The sequence below is a fragment of the Talpa europaea genome, assembly GCF_964194135.1.
Source record: "Talpa europaea genome assembly, chromosome: 10".
In the NCBI taxonomy this organism is placed as follows: Eukaryota; Metazoa; Chordata; class Mammalia; order Eulipotyphla; family Talpidae; genus Talpa; species Talpa europaea.
Window position 1 is genome coordinate 101,852,860 of NC_140077.1, and position 13,643 is coordinate 101,866,502.

Genomic DNA, 13,643 nt, shown 5'->3' on the forward strand with positions numbered 1-13,643 from the left:
TAGCAGAAGAAAGAGGAAGTATAAAAATAACAGATCACAATATTCTCCATTGGAAAGTGGCACCAATGATAATTGGTGTCTCAATGAGGTAGTTCTTCTTAATTGCATGATTTAAGCTAAAATCCTCAAATACCCAGCCTGCACCTATTAAGGTATTGATATTTCCAAGTTCTTAACAATGTTTCTTATCAAATTGCTTATCTGTATTTTCTTCTCTATATTATAAGGATAATGAATCCCACAAACTTACTACCTCACTGTTTAGGAAAGCAAATTAAAATTGCTTTATCTGAATATTATATCCTTTACTGAACTCCATTTCATTTCATCAACAGCTTGTCATGATAATTCTCATCTCCCATCCATCCAAAGCCCAGAGGTTCAAAATCTAGTTCAATTTTGTCTCATTTGTTCAATGCAATGCACATTTATTGACGCTTTTATGTCAATACGTGTGTTGAGATTTATGGTAAAAAGAGGAGTGATCATTCTTGTCTCTAAGGAGTTCACCTTTTCTTGTGAAGGAGAAGTTGACATAATTAAGCTCAGTAACAAATCTAAAGATAGAGTTTATCCACGTTCACCCACATGTATATGGTAATGGACAACCAAAAAACCTGAGGAAATACAATGAAAGCTCTAAGACTATCCCTGATAAACTTTGATGCAACAGTTTACACTTCACTTTTTAAATTTTTTAATTTTTTCTAATTTTTACATCACTTCATTTTTAGGGGCTATTTCTAATGCTTTGGTATTATAAATGCTAAATGTAATATATATGCAATATACACTAATGCAATAAATAATTCAATCATTGCAAATGCAATGCTGTCTTCATAATTGTCCTAATAAATATATATATATATTTATAAAATAAATATATAAATATCTGGTTGACAGATATTTTTCATAAGAAAAAGTAAATGAAAATATAGGCATATGTAACTAAGTACCAAAATTGTAGTGACAACAACAGTCTTATTCTCAAGTCCAGAGGTGTCATTTCCAGAAGGGAGCTCAGTAAGGGTCACAACCATTTTGTCCATTTCACTCCAGTACCCAATCTGAAAAAGTTTACAGAAAATAGACACATGGATAAACGACCTTTGTATTAGCGAAGCACTTAATCATCTTCAAATCTGTATCTGAGTCCAAAATTCAACCTACATTAACTGTGCTTCCTTGAAACAGTTATGTATCTTTTATATATGTAAATCTAATCGGAATAGAAATTCAATATAAAAATAAACAAATTCCTAAAAATGGTTTGTCTCTTCATGTTCACTTTTCATAGGTAATTTGGGTGTGATCTTACAGAAATATAAATAAAATTCAAACCTAGCATTTTAGTCATAACAGTTTTTTTTTTTTTAAGCTATTGAATTGAACAGCTACATGCTTATTTGCACAGGCTACGTTTTCTCTTCTCCACCATAAACTTTCAATAATAGTTCTTTCTCTTGTCATTGACCTTTTTCTCTATATTGGTATATAAAAACATAACAATTTTACTTAAAGTCATTTGAAGAACACATTTCAGTTTTACTAGAAATAAATAGAACCAATTTAGAAAAATAATCAAAAATATATCTATTTCTAGAAGTTGTTCAACTGTAGACATGTATCTCTAGGACCCTTTGGAAGACGAGAGAGAGAGAGAGAGAGAGAGAGAGAGAGAGAGAGAGAGAGAGAGAACTAGCCTTATATCATTAATCATTTACCTTCCGGGGCCCATTAGTTTTGAGCTCCATAATGTTGATTGTATAGTTTATCCTTTTTCCATTCTGGTCAAATTTTATATTTCCTGAGAGACCTTCTACCTGAACCTAACGGAGAAATGAAAAGGATCACACTTATAAATTTACTTCAACCGAAGATACAAATAGGCTATTCTCTTTGATCTCAAGTCAAGAAAAGTGCATTTATTAAGGTTTCTTTTTACTCTTCTACTTGCTTTTGTGCAATTGTAAAATAATATATCTAAACATAAGGAATAAAACAGTATGGCTAATTTCACAGGGGAGAAAAAGGTAGTATTGTTGAGTTCCAGACAATGATTTTTGAGTGACTGACCTGTTTGAGGGCCCTTTCAATTTCTACACCTTGTCCCCAGGGGACTGCAGGGTTGGCCAGACAATCCCCTGCGTTCCCCCTTCGAGAAATTTCGATTCTCTGCTTCCGGAGGTTGCGGAAAGCTTCGGTCATCACTTGGACAGCGTCATAGGTCAGGGCAGAAGTATACTGAAAAGTAGAGCACGCGTTGCATAAGAATGGGAGAAAACCCAGAACTCACTGCCACTGGAAATCATCAGACCGCGACACAATACATATCAAAGTCGCAGGATTTAGGTAAAATTTTTGCATTCAGAAACCTAAGAATCTCAGAGCAGTAGTAGGAAGGGTGGGACTATGGAAGGAGCTCATGGCACTAAAAATTTGTATTATGTTAATATCTCAGCTATTTCAGGTGAGAGCTTTTCATAATGATTGTGATGATTTATTTTCTAATAAATTTTTCGTCAAGTTTCACTTTTTAGCCCATCTGGTGTTATATAAATTATCAAATCATCAAATAAATGTTCCTCCATGGTCTAACAGAAACATTTGACAAAGGCTGCTTAGTTCCAGGATCCTCACTGTCTAGGTTAGCTTTAATGACGCTAACATGGATCTGCAGGGACCTTAGGAAGGTATTTTCTTAAGTTTATCCAGGTGATACTAATAAAGGTTAGATTTGTTAATATGAGTACTAATGAATATGCTAATTATAAATAATTCAAAAACATTATTAGAAATAATTTAATTTTTTTAGCAAAAAAAAAGTAACTACAAAATAGTTATTCAAAGTTGAATTTGAATTTATCAGAATATCAAAATCTAATTTGCACATATCACATTAAAATAAATTTTCTATTTCACTTTAAAAATGGTTAAAAAATGGTTATGTCATTTTAATGAAAAAGGGAAAGAAATATTATAAGCAAAATTATTTTAAGGAGAAAATATAATTATATTTCTTTTCCAAGTTTTCATTTTAGACTATCAATGCACCATTTTTTTAAAAAGCCATTTTATATCACAGGCATTATTTCAAATGATATGTACTTTAAAAATTCTTGGAAAATAAGGAATATCTCAGCAGGATATAAGTATCACACTTAAGTATAAGTTTTATTCTCCTAAAGGAAAGATGAACATTAATTAGCTTTCTCATGAAGCAACTGTCAGCTCATTGCCAATGTCTGTTTTACAATAAGCTCCAGGTCACTGAATAGGAAATGGATTCTAAATTAAATAAATTGGAAATTATAGAAAAGAATTATTTCAATTTATATTAAAAAGTAGAGTAGCTAAAAGCCAAAATCTTCCTTGAGTCAGCTTGCTTCCATTACTATAAGAAATCTATAAATTCATCTGCTAAGTGTTTTAGAGATCCTTAAAAGTTGGTGAGCTACATTAAAAAATAAGATTGGGCTGGATAAAATAAAAGCACTCAGGCCCATACAGCATAAAATAATTATGATTCAAAACATGAGCACACTAAGAAGAGAAATCCTTTCAACCTCTTTTAAATGTACAAATCTAATCCAGTCTCAGACCTATTATCATTTTAAATTAAAAGTCACAATCACAGAAACACACTTCTGGGCTGAGAGAAAATCAACAATCTCATATTCAGAATTCCTTTTTGTTTATGTTCTACATATATGGCTCATTTATTTTTCTAAACAAATATGTTCACATTTTTGATTGGATAGTTAAATATATCAGCTTTATTATACCAGTCACTAAACTAGATGGAAATTAATTTGAAAAGAACATGATGGCAATGCAACTATCTCCTTCTTTGAAAACAAATGCATCATCTCTGTCCCGATGTTTATGTTCTGTGAAATTCCTCAGCTGAGTTGGGAATTTATATGTCAGTGGGGGGTCATTATGCTTTGCAGCACTATATCAGAATCACATCATATCTACACTTAAGAAATCTGGGAAAATATTTTTATGGTCCATTTTCCAAATGCGCTTTTTATTTCACTCTAAATGTACACTTATTGAGACTTATTTTTGAAAAATAAAATTAAATATGCATTTTAAACATGTGTGTTATGCCCAAAGGTCAGCACATGTTATTCAATAACATACTACTGTAATCACTGACACCAGACAACAGTACTCCAACAGTCAAAAAAAAAAAAAAGAGGGATGAAAAGAAGATCTATGTACATTAAGAATTTAGTGAATATTCTATAGGAAAATCAAAGTGACTATTTTGTATGGACACCATCTTAGACCAATGCCTGATAGCTGCCTTACCCTGGGAGGATCACCAGCAACCCCATTGTTTCATTCATTGGTATTAACCTGTACTTGTGATCCTCACAAAGTTCTATCATCTTAGTAGGACAGAGACACATGGGGTATGTCTCCTCCCCCACCCAATATCTGACATCATTAATTTTATACAAGAATCAGTCCACATACTAAGCAGGGGATTAAAGGACCCTTATCTGTGGGTGGTGTTGATCCCATCTAACTAAACTTCTGTCCACCGGCTCCCGTGTTGAGGGACCCTTACACATTAATAAACTTTAATTGTGATTTGTGGAGGTGCCTTCTTTGATCTTTAGACTGAACTGCCTTCTCAATTTGGAGGAACTTATTTGTTCTCACAGCCACAAATATATAAAGAGGATAAATAGGCAAAATGTAAAAATTTATGGTAGCATCTATTCGTAAACATGTTATCTGCATATTGCTAAGATAGAAAAAATATTCACAACAGAAGTTAAAGACTTTAGGTGTTGTAACAATGTTACAAAATCCCCCAGGGTGGCCACTTTCTCAAAGTTTTCCTCAACACTTAAAATTGAGTTGAGCATAGTTTGAAAGCATTGCAGTTCACATCGAAGACAGGGTCCCAGCCTTGACTTTACTGTTTCCTATTCTACTATCTTGGGCAAGATGACTACACAGTGTCCAGTATTTCTTGTTGACGAAATAAGGAGATCAATGTGTCTTCTATGTCATAGTAGTGTTGGAAAGAAAGGTGAGGGAATAGGAATTTATGTTAACCTCTCTATGTGCCAAACTTGAGCTGGATTATTTCCTAATAAGTGTTTCAAAAAAAAAAATCCTAAGCAAAAATATTTTTATTCCAAATCTACTGATGAAGTTGCCATGTTAGAAACATTTTAGTGCCTTGGTGATGGGTCGTGTATGGTAACATACATCTGAAGAGGTGTGATCCTCTGAATCTTGGACAGCATTATAAACCAATGCTCCTTCAATAAGTAATTAATTAAATCCACCCTCTTTGAGCACCCTCCATCAGACAGGCCCGATGCTGATCCTGGGGAGAGACGGAAGGTAAACACAGTTGCTGTCCTTACAGATCACCCTCCATCAGGAAAACTGCAGGTTTATAATAAATTATACGGTCATCAATATTGGCAGAAGTACTACATGTAAAAAATAATAAAATAGAAAAAAATTAAGTTATATTTTACTCAGGGTCACAAAAATATGTTTCAAAGGTAAAATTTGAATCCAGATCTCTATGTTTCTGGAATACTGAGGTTGCTAACTGTCCAGGTTTGCCTGGGACTTACCTGATTTTAGAACAGAATGTTTGGAGTCCCAGGAAACTCATTCATCTTAGATGCACTGAGGCAGAAGGTACAGTTAGTGGGAATATACCACACTGAATGAATAGAGTTACAGAGAATGAGAAGCGGGGGAACTATAATATATGCTAAAAGTACAAGTTATTGACCAACGTGTTTGCCTTCTTTTTTCCTATTATGACTACCTAGACGGTTGCAAAACTAACTTGTTGATTTACAATGTCTTGAAAGCCACTATCCTGCTTCACTCTCTGGGATCCAGTAAGTGCAGAAAGTGATACTCATATTGGCACATTACAGGTCCTGAGAAACCTGTAGTGACAATTTCAGTTTAACTTTGTGTTGCTCAAGCTTACTACCATATTAAAATTTCCTAGAAGCAATGACTTTCCACAAAAATAGTGTTTTTGGTAACATACTTTGGGATGTTAAAAATTTTATGACCTGGTAAATATTAAATATTCATTTTTAAAATAGCATGAATTATTTAGTTAAATAAAATTATTATACTCTGATATTTCTCTAGAGAAACTTAGACAATGTGCTTCTCAGTTGCTTCATTTTGCAAAATAATCAACGGGGTCCAAAATGATGAGCTCTACAATAATAATTAAACCTCTAAAGAACATTTTGGAACATCTTTTTTTTTTCTTTAAGTTTCTTAACAATAACCAAGAATTCAATAGAGCCATAGTAAAAAGACCAGTATTAGGAAATACATTATAAAATTATTCACTTAATTTCAAATTCAACTGCAGTCCACTCTCTGGAAAAGAGCTGTCTGTGATAAGATCCTCTTTAATTTACCTTTTGAACATGTGCCCTTTGAAACTTTACTGCATAAAGTCAAAAATCTTCTTAAAAACTTAGAATCGTGGAACAAAAGGAAGTCCCTTTCATTGCTGGTAGGAATGCAAAATAGTACAGCCACTTCGGGAGACAGTTTAGCAGTTTCTAGCACTTACTTTCACCATATGATCCAGCAATTGTAATTCCTGATATTTAACTTCAATGAATGGTTAAGAGATATTTAAAAGTTCAATATATTTTTCAATTATTTTTTATAAAATATAAAATGCTATCAATATAAAATTTTAACTTATGGGTTTGTTTCAACTATTTAAACAGTATAAAACAATTATAGATGTGTTTATATATGATTGTTTTAATATATAATATCTATATATTTATATATAATTTAAACATTGTGTGTGTGTATGTGTGTGAGTGTAGATGTACACATAGTAAGTTGTGGGTAAAATGCCTTTCTACTAGCAGTAGAGAATGTCAATGTGTCAACCACAGTTTTGGTCCGTTAAAACATTCAAGAAGCGGAATTAATTCTATTAGGCCATCAGGGTACTATTTAATGCACGGTGCTAATTACTGGACTGAAAAAGATTATACTATTTTCAGACAGACCTAATAACTCTCTTAGGACAGCAATTAAAAAAGTTTGAGTCTGTGCTTCAAGTCGTTTCCTGAGTGAAATGAGATTCTTGTGGGAAAGCCATTATTTAAAGCACCACAGAAATGTCAGTCACGTATTACGGTTGAGTTCCTTAACACCAGCAGGATTTTACAGACACAAAAGTCAGACTAAGGTTTTAACTGCTGACACGACAAGGTAGAATGGATAGTTACTCCTTGCACGTTGTTGACGATACCCAAAGCACTGAAGACCTATCTAAAAAATGGAAATATTTGCAAATTGTTTTTTGAGGTAGCAGCAACTCATCTTCATAATCTGCGTCTTTTTGAAAAAAGATGGTAAGAAGGTAAAATGCTCACTTTCATGGATTTCATTGAAATCCAGGTGCCCTGAAGGGCAGGTCTGATTGCCTCAGTGATTTCACATTTCATCAAGAGAAATAACACCACTTTTCTGTCAAGGCTGAATAAATGAGCATACAAATGGCAGGGCAGAAACTTAAACCAAATTTCATGGTGACGATAATTGCCTATTTTGTTTCTCAGTGACCTGCCATTTTCAAAGTGTTTGCCTATATTTCATTTTATTACTCTTCATTTCAACAAGTATCCAGTATGTGTGTATTTTGTATAGACCACTGTATGACATTCAGGGCAAATGAGATAACCGACACACAGTGTTTCAGGGTCATGGCTGTAATTCACAAATATCTCTCAACTCGATTATATCAGAATAGTATATGTGAGCAATTTTGGTGTTTGCTATTTTTTTTTTTCAAATAAAGAATTTGCATGTATTTCCTTCCACCCTCAAGCCACAACCTCACTTCAGATAACTATCATCTGCTGCCTGGGTTGTTTGTGAGATCTTCCTAACAGCTCCTTAGCTGTCATGTCCTTGGCTGTCATGCATCCCTTTGACTACGTTACAAAGTAGTCATTGGAATCTCCCTGTGTCCAAACCACAATCATCTAGTGGTTCCCTGTTGTACTTAAAATAAGGCAAAAGCTGATCAGTATGTCAAAAAGGCATACACGATTTGGATCCTACATGTTTCCAAAGTACTAGGTCTCAGTATTTCTTCAAAACACCTCTGTTCATCCTCCAACCTTAAGGAAATATTTACATTTTCCATGCATGTCAAACTTACTTCCTCTACAGAGAGGCACTGTCTTTATTTCACTCTCCTACTGTCTACCTCTCATTCAGGATTCACATTTTATATTGCTTGAATCTTTTCTTTCTTCCTTTTTTAAATAGAGGTAACATTGGTTTACATTACTGTTGTATCTGGAGGTGTAGGTTTCTCCCCTTCTGGCACTGTAACCATAGCACTCCTGCCTCAAAGCACCCATAATGCACCACCATAGTCCATTATACTCCCTCCCTACCTTATAGAAACTTTTCTAATTTCCAGATCTTAAACTGTAAGATTAGTGGTTTCTTGCAAATACTACCACATGACCTTTGCTACCATGTGACATCTGCTTTTCTCCTATTTGTTCATTAGAAAGCTCCTATTAAATAGTTATTATGTGCCAGGCCCTATTCTAGGAACTTGAGATATATATTAGTAATGAAATAGGCAGCAAAAAATAAAAATCTGCTTCCTTGTGACACTTACTTTTAAACAGAAGGAGACTGATAATAATGCAATGAACAAATTAATAACAAATACTGTACACTAGAAGGTAATCATGGGAAAAACTGGATCAGGGGAAATGACAGTGGGATACAACCTGATGGATGGAGAGATTACAATTTGAGTAGAAAGGCTGCACTGGGCTTCCTTGAGAAGATAGCATTTGAACAAAGATCTAAAGAGTGCAGGAGGTTTACCCATCAAAATCCTTAAGGGGTGAGTAATCCGGAAGAAATAGTCAGTGCACAGTTCCTAAATTAGGTAGGTTCCTTCTGTGTTGTTGAGGTAACAGCTGAAGTGCAGTGAGCATGGGGGAGAGTGCCAAGAGGTAAAGTCACATGGGACAAAGAATATAGGGTCTCAACAGGCTAATGGGATGGCATTGGCTTTTACCCAACTGAAACAGAAAGCCATTTGAGTGTTTGGAGCAGGGTAGAAGCATAATCTAATTTCTGTTTTAAAAGGATCCCAAACATGGAAGATAGTGGGGCAAATATAGAAGCAGGAAAACCATTGGGAGAGACCACTGCACTCATCCCAGCAGAGACAATGGTGGTTGGAGGAAGGATGTCTGCAAAGTCATGTGAAGTGAGGGCAGATAGAATTGCATATGGGCAAGCAAAGAAAGAGAAGTCAAGGACAGTTTCAAGTTTTGGGTTCAAATAGCAATTGAAAAGCCAAGTTCCCATCAACTGAGATGGAAAGAATTCTGAAAGAATAATGTGCAGGGGCTGAAGAGGGAGCAGTGGTGAGAAATCAGATTTGTTTTGAGTGCATGGATTCTAAGATGTCAATATGACAATTTCCATCAATGCTAAACAAGGTAATTGCTGCTTTCTAGTCTGAAGAATGCAAATGCCTTGTCTTTTCTCTGACATCTAAGATGGTGTCTGCTTGCAGAGAAGAAACCCATTAAATATTTATTGAATGGAAGATGAAATGATAAAGAAATGAATTAATATTGTAGCAAATTACAGAGAATCAGCTTTAAAAATCCTTGTGCCATGATTTGTACAAGATGAAAAAATAAAGAAATTTAACATTTCCCATCTATATTTGGTGGTTATTAAAATACATTAAATATTGAAACTAATATAACATTGTATTCATATTTATTGAATATGGTTGATTTTAATTAGGAAGCTGGGAAGTTGAACAGCTTTTGGGGAAGTCTACGACTTGGACAATAATTGATTTATATCTTCCCTAACTTGATATAACTGATATTTCTGAAACCTAATCATAAAGAAAATTCAATATAATAAATTGCATTTTTCTAGGTTTTTCTGCCTATGAAACAGGTTTTTATTGTAGTATAGTAAAACAAGATATAAATTATCAGGAAATTATCATTACTTACTACAATCAGTGACCCCAAAAAACAAATAAAAAATAATCTCCCTAGAGATATTTTTGCTCCCTTTCCTTGATATATTTCCTTAGATAATATATTGAGAATATGTTACCTGTTTTTATTTAGGAAAAATTAAATGGTCCCCTCTGTAGTTTGCCTTCTTCTCTTCTGCTTACAGAGCACACACAATAATGAAAGTGTTCCCATCTTGTAATTTCCACCTCTGACATGTTGACACCTGAAGAGCCTCACCTTTTGGCAACCCCATAACAAGCCACTCCCAACTGTCCCAAATATTTTCAATTCTTGGAGCACCAAAAAAGAGTGCATTTCTTGACTCTGTATCCTGCTACAGTTCCTATACATGTCACCCCCCCCCTTACCCAACACCACCCCCAATATTTTCCTCTTCAGTGACATAAAAATCGTACTCAGCTGTCTCTCCTTCCAGCTCCTCTCTTTCTTTACACTGCCCTAATCATACAGCAGCGTGTTGGCATATTTTGCATGAAATGTTCTCAATTGTATTTGCTTATTGACATGTGTGTCTCCTCTAATTTGATTGTGGATTATCCAAGGCAGGGTTTTTTGTGTTTCTTATATTTAGTTTCTGGCCCTCTACTAGATAGGCAATGTGTCTGTGTTAGAACAAACACCCACCCAAATCTGTATTCACCCCACAGATTTTCGGTTCTTTTTATAAAACTTTAAAGGCCACCCAAAATGCCTCCTATTGGCACCCATGTTTCCAAGCCGTCCTAAGTGTCTGTAAATGTTTGCAACCTGGAAATTTAAGGCCAGGACTGCATTGTGCAGATGAGGACATGGGACATGGGGTCAAACAGTGCAGCAGGACCCACGTTTTCTAATTTATAAGCCTATGTGCTTTAAAACACCCAGCGATGAAAGATCTGTGGAACTTTGGCAGAAGCAAGGGGAAAGGTGGCACTTTAAAGGGGAAAAAGTACAGTAGAAGAGGGCAGAGAAAGGTCGCCATCAAGGTCTCAACAGAGTAAAATCCGGCAGCAGGTTTTGTAAAGATGTTAGCAGAGTGCATTGCCAAAGATCTCTCACACCCCGTGTTTGCCTTGCATTTGGATGCATGAGACATGAATAATAATGATATGACTTCCATGAGAAAAAAAATCTCATTTTGCTTTCCTCACAGCAGGAGGCAGTGGGAGGCAACTCAATGACTCATAGAATATTTAAAGGAAGACACTGGTACCATTTGAGGATGGTACCACAGGGCTCCCCCTCAGAGAACTTAACTGGCACCATCTCTGAGTTGATGGAAGCCTCATTTCCACAGAACAGGTCAGCCTCACACTTGACTGAACACTGTGGAGAGTTACACTGACACGAACTGAAAGAGGAGGCGTCCATGAAGCTTTTCCACCTCAAGGCTCCTCTAAAAGCCTGAAATGCTGCTGTCAATAGAATCCATGCTGAATCTCAATCAAGGTCATCAAACAAGTTACCTAATTTTGATAAAAATTACCTCTAGGTTATTTTTTAACATCCTATGGGATGTTTGCTGAATTTGACTTGAAATTTAAAGGATGCATTTACACATCCAAAGGCAGAGAACATCAAAACTTCCAATACTTATCTAAGAGTCTCACAGCCAAACACAAATTTAAAGCTCAACATGTATATTTATTTTTTTCCATTAAGTCCAGGAAAAAAAAAAAACACAACTCCATAATATATAAACACAATAGTGAGAGAAAATGAAGCAGCAGAGCCCCTCACTGTATAATACATAATCTGATTTACAATATACAAACAGGTACACAAAAATCACTATCCATTTGAAATTGCTTTGCAGCTTTTGTTCTTAATTTTCATAAATCCTATTTCACCACAAATGTGAATATCTGATCCCAGTTACTCCTCGATCTATCACTCCCAAGTTATACTCTTTATCTTGTTCTAAATAAAGTGATCAACAACAAAAAACACCTGCTACTAGCAGCAGAAGTGTTCACTATATGCAAGTAAATATATGCATATATTTGTATAGACAATAAATTGTACTGAATAAAAAAGTGAAGACCCAGCATGTTCAAACCTTGGGGAACAGACATGGTGGTACTTATACCAGAGTGGTTCACTGCATTTAGCATCCACAGATGCTCTGTTTAATCACATAAAATATTATACTTTTTTAAATAATTACTAAAGCAAATTAAGATTTTTATCTTCCTATACTTCCCCAGAGACCAGATTATACAACAGGAATTATGGCTGGTTGACTGGCTCATGGGATATATATACAGACAGATAGAGATAGATGGTAGAAAGATAGACATCCCTTCAGAAAATCATGTTTGCAAAACAATTGAAGAACAATAGAACCCAATTTACCTCTACTAGTCATAAGATCCTCAGTTAATAAGCATATAATCACTATATACCAACATCTACATATATGTATATAGTTATAGACATACACGGAGATATCAATTATCAATATATATGTTTTTATTGACTCATGTATTTTGATCATATAAATAGGTTTATTGACAGTATTTTGAAGATCAGGAACAAATTGGTAACTATTATTCTTCAATTTACTGGCAGTTTTCTAAGGCACAGCTCCATATCTCCTTATCCTTCAGACCTTAGCTTAACAATAGCCTCCTCAGGCCTTTCTAGAGACTGTAATAATCTAAGGCTTCTTGCCCAAAGGGGTGTCTGAGTTTGCTGTTCCCTTACTTCCTGGCATTCTTCATTCAGACTTTATTGTCTTTCTTGCACTAGACCTTAAAGAGGCAGGGTCCTTGCTTTTGTTTACTGTCAAGTTCTAAATTCCTGGTGGTGAATCCACTCAATAAAAGAAGTCAAATGGATAAATAATCCATTAAAATGTAAAACATTTTTAGCAGTTTCTCCCCTCTCACAGTATAGAAAGAAGCAGAAACTTAAGCAAACCTTAATTGTCGTCGTGTGCGCTCCAGGGTATTCCTTTTCTTCCAGTGTGGACCATCTTTCTATAAATTTTGATACCAAGGAATCATCATAGTCCACGATCTGAAATCCAGAGACATTTGCGCCGCCAAACTGAATTTTTAATAGGTCGCCATCAGTAAATCCCTAGAGAGGGAACATGCTCACGTGATGCTTCCATTAGGAACAAAGTAGAACTTAACAGTAGCTGCTCTATCTCACCTGTGCTCCAGTTAAACTGCCTCAAAGCCATCCATTTCAATAATTTTTGTTTTCAGTACTTACCTCTGTATTTCCTCATGATGCAATGTAATACTCTTTCTTAAGTTATCAATTTTAGGCATTTTATTGAGGCTTTATTTACACCAAATGAATATGTAATTTGTTTACATAACCAAACACTATCTCATCATTCATTCTAATATTTATTTTTTATATATTTAAATCCTGTTATTTACAACAAATCCTAATACTCTACTAGGATTGCATTTTCCTTCTCCAACAATGTTTTACTCCAAAGTTACTCACTGCTGTATTTTTTTACTGCTCTAGCTTTTTATATACCTATCTTTAGTCTCTTTCCAGTTGCTCAATGAAAACTTTGCATGTTTATATGAGTAAAGCATGTTTGAA

The 13,643-nt window shown here is 34.8% G+C and overlaps 1 protein-coding gene across 2 annotated transcripts in view; it reads right to left on the reverse strand.

Annotated features, from left to right (window-relative positions):
- GRIA2 (glutamate ionotropic receptor AMPA type subunit 2) overlaps positions 1–13,643 on the reverse strand; it is a gene marked incomplete at both ends in the record, with an annotated part of 97,841 nt that overhangs the window by 24,002 nt on the left and 60,196 nt on the right. For both annotated transcript variants that reach the window (XM_084244474.1, XM_084244475.1), the window contains 4 exons: positions 957–1,067; positions 1,725–1,829; positions 2,077–2,244; positions 12,996–13,157. In XM_084244474.1, coding sequence (XP_084100600.1) covers positions 957–1,067; positions 1,725–1,829; positions 2,077–2,244; positions 12,996–13,157 — 546 coding nt within the window. The remainder of the gene's footprint in view (positions 1–956; positions 1,068–1,724; positions 1,830–2,076; positions 2,245–12,995; positions 13,158–13,643) is intronic.